The sequence below is a fragment of the Anabrus simplex genome, chromosome 2 (assembly GCF_040414725.1).
Source record: "Anabrus simplex isolate iqAnaSimp1 chromosome 2, ASM4041472v1, whole genome shotgun sequence".
NCBI classification, from domain to species: Eukaryota; Metazoa; Arthropoda; class Insecta; order Orthoptera; family Tettigoniidae; genus Anabrus; species Anabrus simplex.
In genome coordinates, this window is record NC_090266.1 from 270,537,865 (window position 1) to 270,558,083 (window position 20,219).

General features: G+C 39.5%; 1 protein-coding gene across 1 annotated transcript in view; it reads left to right on the forward strand.

Moving 5' to 3' along the window:
* Sara (Smad anchor for receptor activation) overlaps positions 1–20,219 on the forward strand; it is a 431,539-nt gene that overhangs the window by 275,550 nt on the left and 135,770 nt on the right. Inside the window, exons 12-14 of the mRNA XM_067140577.2 lie at positions 583–733; positions 5,053–5,157; positions 5,482–5,635. Coding sequence (XP_066996678.2) covers positions 583–733; positions 5,053–5,157; positions 5,482–5,635 — 410 coding nt within the window. The remainder of the gene's footprint in view (positions 1–582; positions 734–5,052; positions 5,158–5,481; positions 5,636–20,219) is intronic.

Genomic DNA, 20,219 nt, shown 5'->3' on the forward strand with positions numbered 1-20,219 from the left:
TCCACTGATTGTTTTAAATTCATATCCATCTGTTCATTTTTCGTCCTCATGCTTTGAATTCTGGTCAGTGGAGGATTTTGGATTTTATTTTTTCATTGCATTTTGTCTCATTTCGTACCATCAGGGGCCGATGACCTAGATGTTAGGCCCCTTAAAACAACAAGCATCATTATCATCAGAAAATAGACAAAACTAGGGAATTGATCAACACTGTAGAAAAGAGGAAAATCAAAATCCTCGGCCGCACACTTCGACATAACACATTCCTCATTATTATGCTGGAAGGAAAAGTTCTGGGTAAGAAGGGAAGAGGAAGGCTGAGGAAGAAGCATCTGGATTCCATGATGGACAGGCTTAATTTGAAAAAATATGTTGACCTGAAACGCTCAACAGTGGAGAGACAAATGTGGTTGCAGCGACAAGGCCGTGCCTTTAGGATATGAATGAAATTAACTTTATTGTATGTTATTTATTTATTTATTTATTTATTTATTTATTTATTTATTTATTTATTTATTTATTTATTTATTTATTTATTTATTTATTTATTTATTCATTCATTCATTCATTCATTTCTTTCAGGTGGGAGATTCCATGGGCAAAAGTCTTCCCTATTCGTCTTATGCTGAGGCTTGGTGCTGAATTCCGTTATTATCCATGCATGTTGGTGTCAGTAAGACAAAGAAAGCCTGTGTTTTGTGAAATTGGTCACACTATAATCAATCTGTTGGCGGTAAGTAAGCAGCAGCAGTATTCTATTATAAAGTCTTAATGAAATATGGACTTTAACATATCTGACTCCTTATAGAAGAACATTTATAAATGTATAATGAAATGTAGTTTAGAGTAATATGAGGGCGGATCAAATATAAACGTGAATTTCAATGTGCCGCTGCTGTTAGTAATAATTCTGAGGCAGGGTTTTGCCAGGATGTTGGTGGGGGTGTCTGGAGAAAGGGGATTACGTGCGCGAATGACTGTGGAGAACTGGGCAGATTCAGTACGCCATGAGTGTGTAAGAGGTGCACACATTTGTTGCGCAACACAACCAAACCTTCTGAAATTTTGAGACGGCTCCGCGCACAGTTTAGGGAAGAAACACTTTTGCAGACTCAAGTGTATGAGTGGGCTAAAAACTTTGTGGCAGGGAGAGGAGCTGTGGAAAATGAACCTCATAAAAAGAGATTATGGGCAAGCACCATTTCAGACAACATTGTTGCCATTTGTGACATTATTGGTGAAGATCGGCAAATAAAAATTTCGCAAATTGTTTTACCATCATCTGAGATTACTCCATTTCAGAAAATTGTCTGCCAGGTGGGTTCCTTGTTTCCTCAACCAGGAACAAAAAATATCCCAGGAAGTTTGTCAGAGATTCCTGCGTCACTATGAGGAGGAAGGTGAGGATTTCTTGCATCATATTGTGACTTGTGATGAAACTTGGATGCATCATTACACCCCAGAGTCAAAGTAAGCAAGCATGGGGTGGCAGCGAAGAGACGAAGCAGGTCCGGTCAAGGCCAAAACGCCCATCTGCTGGAAAGGTGCTTGTAAGTAACCGTTTAATGGGACTCCACGGGCATTTTGTTGGTGGATTTTCTTCATGAACAAAGGACAGTTAATGAAGCTTATTACTGTCACATTTTGGATGAAGCAAAAGCTGCCAATTGCAACAAGTGGTGCCAGCATCCGATCCACTAAGTGGTATGTTCCGAGGTGTCAGTGGAGAAATGGCGTGGAATGACATTAGTAGACGAATAAGTTTGAGCGGTGTCTTTAAAAGTAGGAAAGATCACAATATGAAGGTAAAGTTGGAATTCAAGAGGACAAATTGGGGAAAATATTCATTTATAGGAAGGGGAGTTAGGGATTGGAATAACTTACCAAGGGAGTTGTTCAATAAAATTGCAATGTCATTGAAATCATTTAAGAAAAGGCTAGGAAAACAATGGATAGGGAATCTGCCACCTGGGTGGCTGCTCTAATTGCAGATCAGGGTTATGTAGACCAAAGGTATTCACGAAATGTCACTGTAATATTTGTCCCAAATGGATCATAATAATTGCTTTTACACCAATAAAGTGAAAAATCCGCTGTAAATTAAGAAGTACCGTCGTTACTAGAGAAATATCTAGAGAAATATGTATATGTACTTATGGGCTGTAGACAGATCTCCTTTTTGTTGTATTCCATTGCTCGTGCTGTCTTTTATTTCTTTCTTGAGGTCCAGGGCTTGCACCGACGAATGGGAGTGCTATGTTGCTCATTCGTTTTGTGCTCTAACTCGTTGATTAAATGATACATTTATTGGTCCAGGGATCATGATATTTTGCTGTTTGTACTGCCCGCGCTATTCATATGGACAAAGATGATAATTCACAGACAAAGCACTCCCATTCGTCGGTGCAAGCCCTGGACCTCAAGAAAGAAACAAAAGATGGCACGAGACGGAATGAGCAAAATGAAGAAAACAACACCTAATTAATTCAAACTACTTCAGTGCGCAAAGACATCACACACAAAAGTGTTAGACAAACAAAACACATGCGGAAGTGCTGCGACGTAGCAGGAAAAGTAGTTGTAAGCTAGTAAAGTATGTATCCATATTATTCCCTACAAGCAAAATATTTCATACTGTATCTTCATTTACCACAGATTTTACACTTTATTTGAGTAAAATGAATTATTATACTCCATTTGAGACAAATATTACAGTGATATTTCGCCGATACCACGTAACCGCAGATCAGGATTGATTGATTGATTGATAACGTCGTTTTTCTCCATAACAATGCAAGGCTACATACTGCCGCTTTAACGCGGGAAAAACTGGAGGATATTCACTGGACACCTCTGGAACACCCTCCATACAGTCCAGAATTCCTCCCTGGGATCTACTGGGATTCTGACCCCAGCTGTCTGGTGGAAAGCCAACAGCTAAACTATTGCGCTAATCATGCCCTTGTAATAAATGAACTATATCAATAGCATCCTGGAGTTCATCACATGCACCACTGGGATGTGTGGTGGTTGTTACAGTCTAATTAGGGATATCATACTTTTTTTTTTATTTTTTTTATTTTCTCTATTTGCTTTTTTTTTTTTTTGCCTATTTTCTTTATGTCACGCCGATACAGATAGGTACTATGGCGACGATGGGACAGGAAAGGCTTAGGAATGGGAAGGAAGCGGCCATGACTTTAATTAAGGTACAGCCACAGCATTTTCCTGGTGTGTAAACGGGAAACCATGGAAAACCATCTTCAAGGCTGCCAACAGTGGGGCTTGATCCCACTATCTCCCAGATGCGAGCTCACAGCTGCGTGCCTCTAACTGCACAGCCAACTCACCGGTGATATAATACTTTGGTTTCTCCTATACATACATACATACACCTTCATTTTCATTCCTTTTTGCCATTTTTCCTGATTTTGTGAGTTACATTTTTTTTGGCATAAAACATTTCCTTGAAACTCTCAGACAAAAAATACCAGTTGTCTCATGTAGTACAATGAATAATTTCAGGAAAAGAGGACCTGTCATTCTAATGTTCAAATGTACAAATGGGTGAGTGCACTGACTGATTGAGCAACTGTTTCTGTATATTTCTCACCAACAAACGGTAGTCATTTCGCTTTCATTTTGCGCACAAAACCAATCTGATCTGACGGTATTGAAGAAGGAGTTTAGTCTAAAAATTACTCTATAGCGGCGTCCATAAATTTCTTTTTGACTTCATATTTTTCGTCTTCTTGCAGATATGCCTAGGATACAATTTTAGTGATTTTTCTACATTTGATTCTGTACTTTTTCTTGAAGCGACTCATTCAACTAGTAGATGTGCTGACATTAATTAATTTGTCCCACTGAGGTCTCTCTTGAAAGTTCCTAGGCCCACAGTCGCATGTCTTCGTCGCAAACATTCCGCTTCCACTTCCTTGCTTCTGCAAAGCGAGAAAATAATTTTGTATACATCAATTTCCTGTGTTCAACGGAACTTACCAATGTAGATTTTAACTGGTTCTTCCACTTGTACAGTTGTCGTAGTGACGTCACCATATGACAACTTTTGTGAACAGCAGTTAGTGAAAGCCACTTCTTACCTGCTTTATTTAACCATATTTACAGTTTTCCTCTTGTATGCAAGATCTACAGTGGATTTCACTTTCTTCTGTAGACTAGAAGGATAGCTTGAACTGGTAATTTGTCAGATGACTGCGGTCTCTCTTCACTGGATTGACGGGAATCACACTCGGGGCGCAATCTCGTATCCTTAACACCTCTTATACCTAGCAATGGTGTGCTTCTTTCTCTTTCAGATAATGTGGATGAGGTGTCGCTGCTTCCACTGTCACTTTCACCTATCACTATTTCTCTCCAGACACGACTCCAAGACGATGCTGTGAATTTCAGTTAGTTTGTTCACGTGTCGACCCATCTCCCTTTCTTCGGAAGTTATTTCACAGGAAGAGGAGAAGCCATTTTCACGGAAATAACATAATGCATACTCTAGAACATTAGTCTGATTCATGACTAATCTCTCAAAGGAACGTGTGTTAACAGCTTGGCACAGAAAGCTCAAGGTAATGCACTCGCTTCAGCTGGTCATCAGAGCTGTCCATGTGATAACATGTGCAATCCTATTGGACATTTCCATATCAATTTCAGGACCTAACAGCTTGAAATGGCAGCCAAATTCTTGTGCATTGCTTTCTTATCCCCGCATCCTCTCTGCGAAATTTCAATATCGTTTTCGATGTACAGTTATCGATAGTTCCCTTCTTAGTTTCCCATTTTCACACTAATCAAATGCTGCCAGGGTTGTACCTTAATTAAGGCTGTTGTTGCTTCCTTTCCAGTTCTATCCCTGCCCTGTCCTTGTCAGTGGGACATAAAACCAGTGGCAGAATTTTTTTTGTTGTGCTCAAACTTTAATGAAGAGTGGCTTACCAAGCCAAATACACATTACGTACTGTCTGATAGGGCACCTTAATAAATAAATAATTTCAGTAATGTGTGTATGTCTGCAAGGCATTTTCTTTCTTTTCCTAGGACTTTCGAAACCTTAGCTACACTTTACCGTCTGTTCGAGGACTTGTAATTCATATGGAAGATCGGCATACATCTATACTGTTGCCAAAGAATCGGTATGACCAGGTATGTTACTGTTATCTGGTTTTGCTTTCTTCCTTTCCCATACTTTGTATTTGAGATTGTCTTTGAACAAAGTTTGTTATTTGCTCACCTTCTATACTCAGAATTGTTGGATTGAAACCCAGCTCATTGGCATTTTAAGGGTGCAAGAAACTTATGTTGGCAGAGTCGCTGACAAGTTTTAAAAAAATATTCATTTGAGGTAGTGGGGGGCATTTTCTGGTATTGAAGCAACTATCATATTCTGTAGGAGTTGATGAAGTGGCATTAAGAGCATTGTATTATTAAGATAGGTAATATTAATCTTTTAATATCTTTTTGTATTAGGTTGCACGAGCACTGAATAATTCCAATGATCATGTACTGGCATTGGCAGCTAATTTTAGTATGTCTGCCGACTCGCATCTCGTTTGTATCCAGTCTCATGAAGATGAAAGTTATCACACCCAAGCTATTAACATACACAACAAGCCTCGAAAAGGTGAGCACCTTCTTTTATTTTTTAATTTACTTTTTTGTTTAATTTCTCTAATAATGAGGAATATGAAGCCTTGAACTTTCGCTCTGCTTTGTAAAGGTTCAGATTCATATTGAACTATTGTTTATTTTGTTTGTTTTACTTATGTTGTGCCTTTTTAGAATTTTATGAATCCTTGAACTTCATTTCTGCGTTATGTAGGTACAGATCTTCATTGAAATATATTTAATATGTATTTGTGGCTTTGATTGAACAGGTTATGTGGAATAGTCCCACTTAAATTTGAAGTAATTCCAGAACAAAAAAGATAAAAGCTAATTTTTTTTCATACAGAAAGTTCTAAGTTGCTGATTGGTATTGGTTTGATCATACAGTCATACCTTTCAAAATGATATCTTACCGAGCAAGTGGCTGCATGGCTTGGTTCACGTAGCTATCAGCTTGCATTCGGTAGATAGTAGGTTCGAATCCCACTGTCAGCAGCCTTGAAGATGGTTTTCTGTAGTTTCCCATCGTCGCCATAAGACCTGTCTGTGTCGGTGCGACGTAAAGCAAGTAGCAAGTAGATTATTGAAGTATTGTGCAATGATGCGACATATGAACTGAGAGAATACTGAGCGGTTCTTTCCAATATAAAACAGACAATTTCAAGTGGTCATGAGCATGACTCATAGTCATAAGGGTAGGCTAGATAATAATGTTATTGGCTTTACGTCACACTAACTACTTTTACGGTTTTCGGAGATGCAGAGGTACTGGAATTTAGTCCCGCAGGATTTCTTTTATGTGCCAGTACAATTACCGACACGATGCTGATGTATTAGCCCAGAGCTTTGACCATTTTACCTTATCAAAGGCTTTCTTGTAGTCCACGAAGCACAGAAACATCTTGATATTGTACTCCCTTGTCTTCTCTATGAGCTGCCGGATGTTTAGGATCTGCTCATGAGTTCCTTTGCCTGGAACAAACCCGGTTTGTTCCTCTGAGATTTGTGGAAGTAAGAAGGTCTTCAGCCTCTCGTTCAGCACCATGAGCATGATTTTACTGGCATGGGAGATGAGAGCTATCGTTCGATAGTTTGCAGAGTCAAGTGGAGAACTTTTCTTGAACAGTGGTACAAAGACGGAGTGGCACCACTGGTCCGGCCAATTTCCAGATGTCCATATCTTCTGACATAACTTGTGGAGGATGTCGACACCTAGGTCACCCATGTTCTTTAGGATTTCAGCATTGATTCCATCTTGGCCTGGTGCTTTCCGATTCCAGAGCTTTTTTATTGCATGTTCCACTTCTTCTCTAAGGATCATTGGTTCAAAGTCTGTTGGGTTCTGGTGACCTGACATTGGTTATGGTTCATCAGTGAACAGCTTGATGCAGCATTCTCTCCATACTTTGCTGATGCCCGCTGCATTTGTGATGATATTCCCTTGGTCATCATTAATAATCTGAGTCTTAGGCATAAACTCTCGTATTAAGTATTTCACATTGTCGTACAGTTCTGTGCTGTGATTTTTGGTCGCATGTGCCTCTAGTTCTGCACATAGTTTCTTAATGTGTTCATTCTTGTCTCTTCTACAAACGTGTTTGATATCGCTGTTCATTTTTTCATTAGTCGTCCTTGTTCTGGATCTGTAACTGTGAGCCGGATGTTAAGTCTCATTTCAATGAGTGCCAAAGTTTCGTCAGTCATCCAGTGTTGTCGCTTCACTACGGTGTTCATCTTTGGGACCTTGCTCGCTCCATCTGTGATCCATTTTAAAATTCTCTTCCATGTCACAATTTCCCTCTAGATCAGGTGGCCCAGTGCTTCATATTGTTTCTTGGAAAGCAATTGGCTCAGGGGCCGCTAAATTTTTCCAGTTTATTTTGACAACTGGTTTGCTCAGTTTGATTCTAAGGTAGGCCCAGAGGAAACGATCCGATCCGCATTTGGCACTAGGTTTTGTTTTCACATTATGGAAGGAGGTTCTCCATCTTTTATCAACAAGGATGTAATCAATTTGGTTCTTAAAATGCCCATTCAGGGAGGTCCACGTAAAGAGGCGACGTTTGTGGTGTTTAAACATGGTATTCATAATGGAAAGACTGTTGTCGGTTGCAAACTGTATCAACCGATTGCCTCGCTCATTACATGCACCCAGGCCATACTGTCCTACAGTTTCTCGCAAGTGGTTGTCCATCGAGGTGGTTCCTACTTTTGCATTGAAGTCTCCCAATATGATGGTAATACCTCTTGGTTTAAGTGATGCTATTGTATCTTCCATGTCTGCATAGAAGTCTTCGAACTCTTGGTCGTCTGCAGTGATGGTGGGTAGATATACCTGGTTTGATGTTGAGAGTGAGGGTCAGTATTCTTTCATTGATAGGTCTGTATTCCTCGACATATTGGGATATCTGCTTATCAACAAGAAACGCGATGCCATTCTGACCTGTATCATTTGCCCCGGCGATGTATATTACATGGTCAGTAGATTTACTGGCACGTAAAAAACTCCTGCAGGACTAAATTCTAGCACCTCGGCATCTCCTAAAAACTGTAAAAGAAGTAAGTGAAGTATAAAACAAATAACATTATTATTGACATCTCTCAAAGACACTTTTTGTCCTGTTGTACTTTCCTTTCTGTCAATGAGACCTAGCACATTTGATATAACACATACATTATGGAACTTATATTTCATTCGTGATACTGTAAAAGGCTTATTTTTCCGTGCCTGTGTCACTAATGTTGAGTATTCATCAACACTGTAAATGTTTTCCCTCTTTCTTACTTTTTCTATTATTGACAAATCATGACCAGAATCCTATTCACACTATACAGTTGGCATAAGATTTAAATGTATATTGCTTTTTCAACTCTTTCTGGTCTAACTGCAAGCACAGCTCGCAGCGGCCGAAATTACGCTCAGGCCGCGCTGACAATTCACTAAAAATCAAGAACGAGCTATGCACGCATTCTGGTGGTTACATCGTGTTTCTTCATGTATTAGTTACGAGAGTATTTAAGCAAATAGCAGTATTATATGTCTAAGTCAGAGAATTTACGATATTTTCGATCGGCATGCATCAGTAGATGTTGTCACTCGGTGAGCTCTACGACATGGCTTCTCGCGGCAAACATGTGCTTGACGAAAGTGATATTTTCGATATTTTATGATATATTATAAGTTTATGCAAAAATTAACATATTATTGACATATGAATTCGAAACAACTTCTTACATTTCATTATGATTGGAGTTCGTTTTACGGCCTAGCGCATGTTCCCACGTATTTCATATTTGCGTGAATACGTAAGATTGTCTACATATTAGTAAAGTTGTCTGTTTAGAAGACTGTATTTTGTCTTTCTCAGAAGTCTTTTGTGGTAAACGGAACAATAATTTTACATTTGAGTAACTTTTGACAAAATTTATCAATTAAAATAAAATTTCATGAGAACTCCAATTTTCATTATTGTAATCATTACTATTGTTATTGAAAAATTATTATTTTTATATCGTACTCATTATTATTGTTGTTGTTTTGTAATTGCAATGCATATTTTATATTAGCAAAATAGGGTAAATATAACAGTATTTCAGAAAACTGTACTTACTTAGTTATCCGTCAGACCTTTTTTCCATTTGCAAAACATGGTATAATATATAAACAATTTTAAAATCTCAAGTGATAGTTGACACGATACAGTGTTTTTCAAAACTAGATGCTCAAACAAGCACAAAGAAAAAAGAATCATGCAAATATCTCCTACAGGTACAGAGATATAATGTTTTACAAATCCTTAGAAATGCCCAGTCCAGAACGTTTGTTAGAGATATCAAGGCCCAGACTGGAATGGGTTAACCCATTTTTGTACCTAACGTGCATAGCGACCTGCTGCGTCTTTACCAGAGCCCCTTTTGGCACTGCTTTTCAGAGTTCCTGAAGGGCCTTCACAGCTACCACGGCAGTCCCAGGGCCCTCGAAGTCGCTACTGTACTTCACCCCTACAGGCAGTCCCCTACTTCAGCTGTCCAGTCTCCATAGACAAGGGGATGGAATTAATTTACTCACAAAAATTCTTTATTTACAATATATATATATATATATATATATATATATATTTTTGATGGTTCATGTTTGTGGGTTACTGTAGTCACGTCCTAGTTCGTGAACCATGGGCAACGGCTGAGTGGCCTAGTAAGTGGTCCTGAGAGTCGGGATACCAGTTGCTATGGAATGGGAGTGGGCATCTCGGACATATTATGAGTCCTGGCCCTAGGCTAGGACTATACAACCGGGCGAGTTGGCCGTGCGCGTAGAGGCGCGCGGCTGTGAGCTTGCATCCGGGAGATAGTAGGTTCGAATCCCACTATCGGCAGCCCTGAAAATGGTTTTCCGTGGTTTCCCATTTTCACACCAGGCAAATGCTGGGGCTGTACCTTAATTAAGGCCACGGCCGCTTCCTTCCAACTCCTAGGCCTTTCCTATCCCATCGTCGCCATAAGACCTCTCTGTGTCGGCGCGACGTAAAGCCCCTAGCAAAAAAAAAGAAAAAAAAAGGACTATACAATTCACCGGTGGTCCATAACCCGTTAGAGGAGAGATCCTCACATGGACTATGTGCAAGTAGGGTAGCATCCTGCTTCATGAATTTACCGAGCTCAGAACATTTTAAGCAAGCCTCGGACCTATGGGAGTAATGGAGTCCCACTCCCATTTCACAGGCGAGGGACTCCTTGGAAACAACTTGGCGAACGAAATGGAATTCGATGGGGAGCTATCAATATTAATGGGGCTTATGGAAGAAAGAAAGTAGAACTGGCTGAGTCAGCAAAGAGGATGTATCTGGATGTGCTAGGAGTAAGTGATATTCGGGTAAGGGGAGATAATGAGGAAGAGATAGGAGATTATAAAGTGTACTTGACGGGTGTTAGAAAGGGAAGGGCAGAGTCTGGGGGTAGGGCTCTTTATCAGGAATACCATTGCACGCAAATAGTTTCTGTTAGGCACGTAAATGAGCAAATGATGTGGGTAGATTTGTCAGTTGGAGGAATTAAGACAAGAATTGTGTCCGTGTATTCACCATGTGAGGGTGCAGATGAGGATGAAGTTGACAAGTTTTATGAAGCATTGAGTGACATCGTGGTCAGGGTCAACAGCAAGGATAGAATAGTGCTAATGGGCGATTTCAATGCGAGAGTTGGGAATAGAACTGAAGGATACGAAAGGGTGATTGGTAAATGTGGGGAAGATATGGAAGCTAATGGGAATGGGAAGCGTTTGCTGGACTTCTGTGCTAGTATGGGTTTTTTTTTTTTTTTTTTTTTTTTTTTTTTTTGCTAGGGGCTTTACGTCGCACCGACACAGATAGGTTTAGCTGTTATGAATACATTCTTCAAGCATAAGGCTATTCACCGCTACACATGGGAGGCTAGAGGTACCAGATCCATAGTAGACTATGTTTTAACAGAATTTGAATTCAGGAAGTTTGTTAGGAATGTACAGTTTTTTTTTATTTTTCGATGATACAGACAACTATCTGATCCGTAGTGAACTAAGTATCTCTAGGCCTAGGGTAGATAAAGTGAAATCTGTCTGCAAACGAATTAGGGTAGAAAATCTCCAGGACGAGGAAATTAGACAGAAGTACATGGATATGATTAGTGAGAAGTTTCGAACAGTAGACCGTAAGCAGGTTTAGAATATAGAAAGTGAATGGGTTGCATACAGGGATGCTGTAGTAGAAACAGCAAGGGAATGCCTAGGAACAACTGTGTGTAAAGATGGGAAAAGGCGAACATCTTGGTGGAATGATGAAGTGAGAGCAGCCTGTAAACGTAAAAAGAAGGCTTATCAGAAATGGCTCCAAACAAGGGCCGAGGCAGACAGGGATTTGTACGTAGATGAAAGAAACAGAGTGAAACAAATAGTTGTTGAATCCAAAAAGAAGTCGTGGGAAGATTTTGGTAATAACCTGGAAAGGCTAGGTCAAGCAACAGGGAAATCTTTCTGGACAATAATAAAGAATCTTAGGAAGGGAGGGAAAAAGGAAATGAACAGTGTTTTGAGTAATTCAGGTGAACTCGTAATAGATCCCAGGGAATCACTGGAGAGGTGGAGGGAATATTTTGAACATCTTCTCAATGTAAAAGGAAATCATCCTGGTGGTGTTGCAAACAGCCAAGCTCATGGGGAGGAGGAAAATGATGTTGGTGAAATTACACTTGAGGAAGTGGAGAGGATGGTAAAAAAATTCTATTGTCATAATGCAGCAGGATTAGATGAAATTAGACCTGAAATGGTGAAGTATAGTGGGAAGGCAGGGATGAAATGGCTTCATAGAGTAGTAAAATTAGTGTGGAGTGTTGGTAAGGTACCTTCAGATTGGACAAAAGCAGTAATTGCACCTATCTATAAGTAAGGGAACAGGAAGGATTGCAACAACTATCGAGGTATCTCATTGATTAGTATACCAGGCAAAGTATTCACTGGCATCTTGGAAGAGAGGGTGCGATCAGTCGTTGAGAGGAAGTTGGATGAAAACCAGTGTGGTTTCAGACCACAGAGAGGCTGTCAGGATCAGATTTTCAGTATGTGCCAGGTAATTGAAAAATGCAACGAGAAGAATAGGCAGTTGTGTTCATGTTTCGTAGATCTAGAGAAAGCATATGACATTGTACTGAGGGTAAAGATGTTTACTATACTGGGGGACTATTGAATTAAAGGTAGATTATTAATATCAATCAAAGGCATTTATGTTGACAATTGGGCTTCAGTGAGAATTGATGGTAGAATGAGTTCTTGGTTCAGGGTACTTACAGGGGTTAGGCAAGGCTGTAATCCTTCACCTTTGCTGTTCGTAGTTTACATGGATCATCTGCTGAAAGTTATAAAATGGCAGGGAGGGATTCAGTTAGGTGGAAATGTAGTAAGCAGTTTGGCCTATGCTGATGACTTGGTCTTAATGGCAGACTGTGCCAAAAGCCTGCAGTCTAATATCTTGCAACCTGAAAATAGGTGTAATGAGTATGGTATGAAAATTAGCCTCTCGAAGACTAAATTGATGTCAGTAGGTAAGAAATTCAACAGAATTGAATGTCAGATTGGTGATACAAAGCTAGAACAGGTGGATAATTTCAAGTATTTAGGTTGTATGTTCTCCCAGGATGGTAATATAGTAAGTGAGATTGAATCAAGGTGTAGTAAAACTAACGCAGTGAGCTCGCAGTTGCGATCAACAGTATTCTGTAAGAAGGAAGTCGGCTCCCAGACAAAACTATCTTTACATCGGTCTGTTTTCAGACCAACTTTGCTTTACGGAAGCGAAAGCTGGGTGGACTCAGGATGTCTTATTCATAAGTTAGAAGTAACAGACATGAAAGTAGCAAGAATGATTGCTGGTATAAAGAGGTGGGAACAATGGCAGGAGGGTATTCGGAATGAGGAGATAAAGGCTAATTTAGGAATGAACTCGATGGATGAAGCTGTACGCATAAACTGGCTTCGGTGGTGGGGTCTTGTGAGGCGAATGACAGCATATGACAGGGTACTGAGGGAAAAGATGTTTACTATACTGGGCGACTATGGAATTACCTAGGAGAATAATGGACTCTGTTATGGAGGGTAAGAGAAGTAGAGGGAGACCAAGACGACGATGGTTAGACTCGGTTTCTAACGATTTAAAGATAAGAGGTATAGAACTAAATGAGGCCACAACACTAGTTGCAAATCGAGGATTATGGTGACATTTAGTAAATTCTCAGAGGGTTGCAGACTGAATGCTGAAAGGCATAACAGTCTATAATGATAATGTATGTATGCATATTTTTTTTGCTGTTTGTTTTACGTCGCACCGACACAGATAGGTCTTATGGCGACGAAGGGATAGGAAAAGCCTAGGAGTGGGAAGGAAGCGGCCATGGCCTTAATTAAGGTACAGCCCCAGCATTTGCCTGGTGTGAAAATGGGAAACCACGGAAAACCATTTTTAGGGCTGCCAACAGTGGAGTTCGAACCCACTATCTCCCGGATGCAAGCTCACAGCCCCACGCTCCTAACCGCATGGCTAACTCACCCGGTTACAATAATCTACCCAGGTCAAATGCCCTCTAACATTTCTTTTCTCTGTTGCTGTTTATTCTTTTCTTGAATATCTGTACAGGTTTTGGGAAAGGAACAAACACTTCCCCTGGTAAACTGTTCTACTCCTTCACGCCCTACCCAATGAAAGAAAATTTACCCCAATCATTTCGGCTAAAATCCCGTCTAATTTTATACTTGTGATCAGCCCTGCCGATATAATTATCCTCTCACGGATTTCCACCCAAGCTTCCTCTCCTGTATAGGCTCTATATCAGGGTCACCCAACTGCGTGTACGTGTGATGTCAGGTAACACGTCACACACTCTGCTCGGGCAGCAAAACGAAGTACTTAGTACTGTAACTGAGAAGTGAAGGCTAGAGGGGCGAGGGGAAATACGTCATTCGTAGGGGGAGGCCCAAGGGCTGCAGGTAGTACAGTGCAGTTATGTGTAGTACATATTTCTCTCCACATAATTTATTGTAACGTAACTTTGTTATGAATTAACATAAAAGTTATAAAGAACTTTTTTTGTACATATACAAACTATACTAGCTTTTTCCGGTGAATCTTGGGAACTGATATTGGACACAAAATTGCTGTGTTTTACTATATCACCCACTGTAAAAAATAGTGCTAATAGTAACAAACAGCACAGTTTTACAACAAAAATAGTACAGAGAGTAATCTGTAAACTCAAAACATACGTTTTATCTCATGATATCGATACTCAGTTGCCACTCGTGGGTTTCCTTGTTTTTTATAGTCTTGTTTCGTTTACTAGTTTTGCAATATTTGGAGTTAATGTTTCAGGAAACACTAAGTTTAAGAGCACACTTCAAATCGTGATCTGACAACTGGCCTCAATGTTTTGGTTTTGTTGATTTAAAATAGAAAAGATTCGTTCACAGGCATACGTGGCATCGAAAATACTCAACATTCTCGCTGCAAACCTATGCAATTGGGGAAACCTTTTTTTTAATATTATGAGTCTAACTACTCCAGAATTGCACCCTACCATAGAAGGTGCACCATCTATTGCTATGAAAACTAGTTTGTTCCATGGCAAAGAAGCATTTTCAACAACACTCACAATGCAGTTGAAAATGTCGATGCCTTTCGTGGTATTCTTCATAGGCACTAAATCCAGTATTTCCTCCCAAATTGTAAAGTTTTTGTCAACCCCTCGTATGAAAACGGCTAGCTGGGCCATGTCAGAAATATCTGTGCCTTCGTCAATTGCTAAGGAATATGCCCGGAAGCTTTTTGTCAGTTCTAATAATTGTAGGTGGACATCATCAGATAGGTCTTGAATTTTTGTTGACACTGTGTGCACGGACAAGCTGGTAGCTTCGAACTCTTGAATGATATTTAGACAAAACTCCTCACCTTCTAGAATTAAACATTCCTTTACGAATTCACCACCACTGAACGGTTTAAGTTTCTTTGCAATTAAATATGAAATTTTATAACTCAGTCAAACTGCTGACTCACTGATCGAATGCTTGACATGGTTATTTAATTTACCTTTTAGTTCTGTAATTACATGTACCCTTTCCTCGCCTTGATACTGATCATAATCTGCAGCGTGATACAAAACTGTAGTGGCATTGTAAATTATATATATTTTGCATACTGTAGCTCTTTTCTACAAACTAAACATTTAGCTGTAGCAATCCTATCATTTTCAACAAATAAATGTAAATCTTCCCATAAAGATAAAACGATCGGAGGCGTTGATAGCTTCTTGCACCTGGTGTGCCCAGTTCGTCCATACTTATGTACTGTACTGTACTGTATCACTAACACCATACATCTGAGGACATTGATAGGTATGTCAGTCATAAAAACCTTTATTCGGAATTTGATCCTAGATTCAACAATTTGGAGTGTCTGGAAACTTATATTCAACTTTTAACCACACCATTTTCAGTTGTTGCAGATAACATTGATCTAGACCTACAGTTAGAGTTATTAGATTTACAGTGTGGTAGAGAACTAAGAGAGAAATTTTTAAATAAGAAGGATTTGTGTGGCTTTTTGTGAAAAGTGTCTATAAAAGCCGTAGCCACCAGCATGTATTGCACGTCACATGTTTACTACAAAGCGAGGCTGCCTCTTCGTCTCCAGTACGACAGCGGCTCCCCACCTTCTGCGCTCTTACGTCACATGTGCTCTCCGACATCACACGGTCTCTCTTACATCACACGCCAGCCAGTTCGCCGACCCTGCTCTATATAGTCCTATAAGTCTAGTTTTCTCCCTTCTCTTACTTAAAGCTTCCCATCCAAGTTTCTCTAACATTCCTGATACACTACTTTTTCTTCTGATATCCCCTGTTACAAGTCTTGCTGCTTTCCTCTGCACACCATCTATTTCTTTTATTAGGTATTCCTGGTGAGGATCCCAAACAGTTTGCATATTCCAATAATGGACGAACCATACTTAAGTTAACGTTTTTCTTTTAATTTGTTGTTGCATTTTTTAAGTAGCATCATTATGACATGTAACGATATGTATGCTTTCTCAATGATGTCATCAACATGACCCTTCCAGTGCAGATTACTTCCAAATCTCACACCTAAATATTTGCACTTGCCATCTTCTGGGACAGTTACCTCATCCAAAGTATATTTAAATTCAGTTTTTAAGCTCCTGTTTTAAATGTTGTGACAATTGATTTGCCTCCATTCATCTTCATATTATTCTCTTCAACCCATTGTTGGATACTGTCAAGGTCCTTTTGTAATTCTGTACAATCCTCTGTTATTTATTTCCCTATAAACAATTATGTCATTATTTTTGATGTTATATTGTTCCCTAAATCACTTGTATATGTTAAGAATAGTAATGGGCCGATTATACTACCCTGTGGAATTCCCTTCCAAACTTTCTATTCTTGTTATTTCCTACTTTGTCTATGGACCCTTGAATTTAGAAATATTATTAACCAACATATAACCCTTATGTCCAATCCTATTCCCTCCAGTTTCTTTAATAATATTCCATGTTCCACTCTGTCAAATGCCTTGGAAAGGTCTATGGCTATTCAATCCAACTGGCCTCGTGAATCCAACTGATCTGATATGTCCTGCTGAAATCCCACCAGTTGTGCCTCACAAGAAAATATTTCTTAATCCATACTGGCTCCTCCTGAACCGATTTTTATCTTTACATACCCCTCTAATATAGTTTGCTATTAAACTCTCCAGTATTTTACAAACTATACTGGTCAGGCTGACTGGTCTGTAGTTCTCAGGTTTCCTTTTATCACCCTTTCCTTTATAAATTGGTATAATTTTTTATTCGAACCTCCGTGGCTCAGGCAACAACGCGCCAGCCTCTCACCGCTGGGTTTCGTGGTTCAAATCAATGTCACTCCTGTGCTTGACAAAGCGGAGGCGGGGCAGGTTTTTCTCCTGGTACTCTGATTTTCCCTGTCATATTTCATTCCAGCAACTCTCTCCAATACAATTTCATTTCATGTCATTCATTAATCATTGCCCCAGAGGAGTGCGACAGGCCTCGGCACCCGGCACAATTCCTATCCTCGCCGCTAGATGGGGACTTCATTCAGTCCATTCCTGATCTGGTTGAATGACTGGAAACAGGCTGTAGATTTTCATTATTATAGATTCCTTCCATTCCATTGGTATTACACTATTATTTATGATATAGTCAAAGAGAAATTTTAAATAAGGCACTAGGTACCACCCCATTGTCTTTAATCTGTCTGTTAGGTGATGAGCCCAGAAGCTGGTTGGATCCTCAAATAACACCACCAAAGGTTATGCAGTTAGAGGGAAATCCCAAAAACCAATGGCAGCACCAAAATGAGGCGTACTAGGCAAGATGAGGAGGGAGGTAGTTTGCCATTGCTTTCCTCACTGGGTCAGAAAGTACTATTGCAGCACGACTGACCCTATGAGCAGCACCTTTCACAACACTCGGATGCACTAGTCATGCTCTGAACGTCATTACTCAGCACTACCCATACCCCAGCAACTTCCATATTGTCACAGCCATGGATGTTGACTGGCACTTAGGTGGAAGCTACACTTTACTCTGGCCTGTGCCAAGAGATGGATGTATCCATCAAGAAATGACAGCAGGCAGCTTGTCTTTAATATCTCCCCAGTAATTCGACCACTCCCTGCTGCTTTTCCTTGCTGAAGCAGTTGAATTTCTCTGAAAATATCCTCATTTGTGAATTAGAAACTTCTTGTTTCCATATGTCTCTCTCCTTCTCTATCCTGTGTTTCCATTTCTAACTCCTGACAATCTACTGAATCTATGAATTTCCTACTAATTAGATTTGCTTTCTCATTATCTGTTTAAAATTGTTCACCCATTTTCCCACCATTGTGGGAATTTGGATTCCTTTTCCCCTTTTCATTCCTAATGTATGATGGAGCCAATATTTCCTAGGAAAGCTAGTATACAACTACAAACTTCTAATGAACCTCTTTAAGACATTAATCTTCTGTCCACCTGTGAAAAAAACCCCTGCTTTTGGTTCATTGTTAGCAATAACATGTATTCCTAGGTTGTGTTGTAAACAAGATAAGGTTTACAAGAACACAACTTATTTATTTGCTTCACACAGAATTCTACAGTATGTACAGGAATAAAACATAAATTTGTCTTGAAGCAAAGTAGATGATTAATCTTGAGAGAGTTTCTGTTTCTATACACTATGTACGCTCTGAATGTATTTACACTCACTGCTATCTTGAAAAGATAGTTCTTGGGGAAGATATAGTTCGTGATAGTTGAAAACTATCATTTGCACTAGCATAGATTAGCTAAGAGAGTTCCTTCTAACTTGAAGTGTCTGAGTTCATAAGCTTGTACTAAATGAAAGCTATGTTCACATTTAGAGAATCTAATGTGTGTGTCGGAGCTTGAGTGAGCTTGGGGATGTGTGGCATACAACATCGGGGCTCGACATGGATGAAGGAACGGGAAAGTGGAGTAGTGACCTGAGGTGAAACCTCATACTACCAGAATTCCGTCCACCTCGTCGAGACACATTTTTAAGAGGAGTAGCCTCCGTGTTCGTTCAGTGTATTCTGGAGCAGGACACTGGGGAGAATCCTCATGAGTGACAGACAGGGAGCTCCTTATATACTGCACACAACGTAACAGACACGCGCACTGAAGACTGCGCGTCGAGTCTCGAATGATCCACGCTTGCGTGCGTGCGGCTGGCTGGCGCTGAGCGAAGAGAACGGAGGACATACAACAGGTTGTACAACCATATTTGTCAGAAATAGAAAGCAATATTTGTGGAAAGCTTTGGAAGCGGTAAAGTTTCCTTTAAATTAAAGGTCATATACAATTCTTCCTTTTCTTTTCTTGCTGTTTCCGTGTCAAATTTTGGGTCACTGAAGGCATCTTTGTATTTCTGAAGATAGTCTCCATTGGCTATCACCGGCATCACAAATCTTGTATGCATCAGTACGAGGAAAGCTAAACCCCAGATTAAAATCATTTACAAAGATTTGTCTGTACGTGCTAATAGATACTGGTTTTACACACTTTCTCTGGCATTCACTTACATACAAATCGTACATTTTATTTACCGATAGTGTAGGAGCCAGATACCTATGATGGGTTTTTTTTACATCCTGAATAATGAGACATTTCACTTGGGAAAATAGTATACATTCACGAACAATCATTGTATCGCTTTTAGGTATGGCATTTGGTCTACTGTGATGCCCACCTCTGCTATCAACTTTAGGTACAGAATCTCCTCTGGATTTTTGGTCTCTTACTAAATCTAGTTTTTCTCTACCTATGTCGTATACAGATAAAACTGCATCTTTGCAAACCTGCCTTTGTTCACCATTAACTGTCAGATAATATCCATATGACTTTTGGCAATGTTTTTGAGAAAATACACTGACTTCTTTAGTCTCAAAAGGTTCCATGACCAAACAAGCACTTTTTCCCCATTTACATCTCATTTATAATATTATTAAAACTGGTTTGTCTTCCTTCGTCTGTAAATCGTTAGTCTCAGTTTAAACGACAGTTAGGTTTACAAAATAGCTTACATACAATGGAGTATTTGGCATAGACTTCTTCACCTTTACTCTTAATGTAAGATTTTCCTGCTTCTCCTTGTTTCTTAGCATTATTTCTTTTCCATAATGCTTCATGCCTCTTCCTCTTCCTTGAAGTCTTAACCGATGTCTCCTTTTCGCTGTTTTCACTATCATCTTCAAGCCCTGTTTCTGGGGCTTCTTGTTCTGTTATGGCTGTTTCATCTGGAATGATGTTAGTAAGGAATATTCAGAAAATTTGGAGAAATGGAAGCAACAAACAGAATAATAGTGTACTTGTAATAATTTTTGAACCTTTGAGGCCACTTTGTACTCTTATTTTCTCGGTAAGAAAATATTAAGACCATCTCATTAAAATGAAATTAGTGTAACATCTTAATTTATTGCAAATAGGTTTGATTATTAAAGTTTATACACAAAAATAATGACAACATTACCTATTTGTGTTACT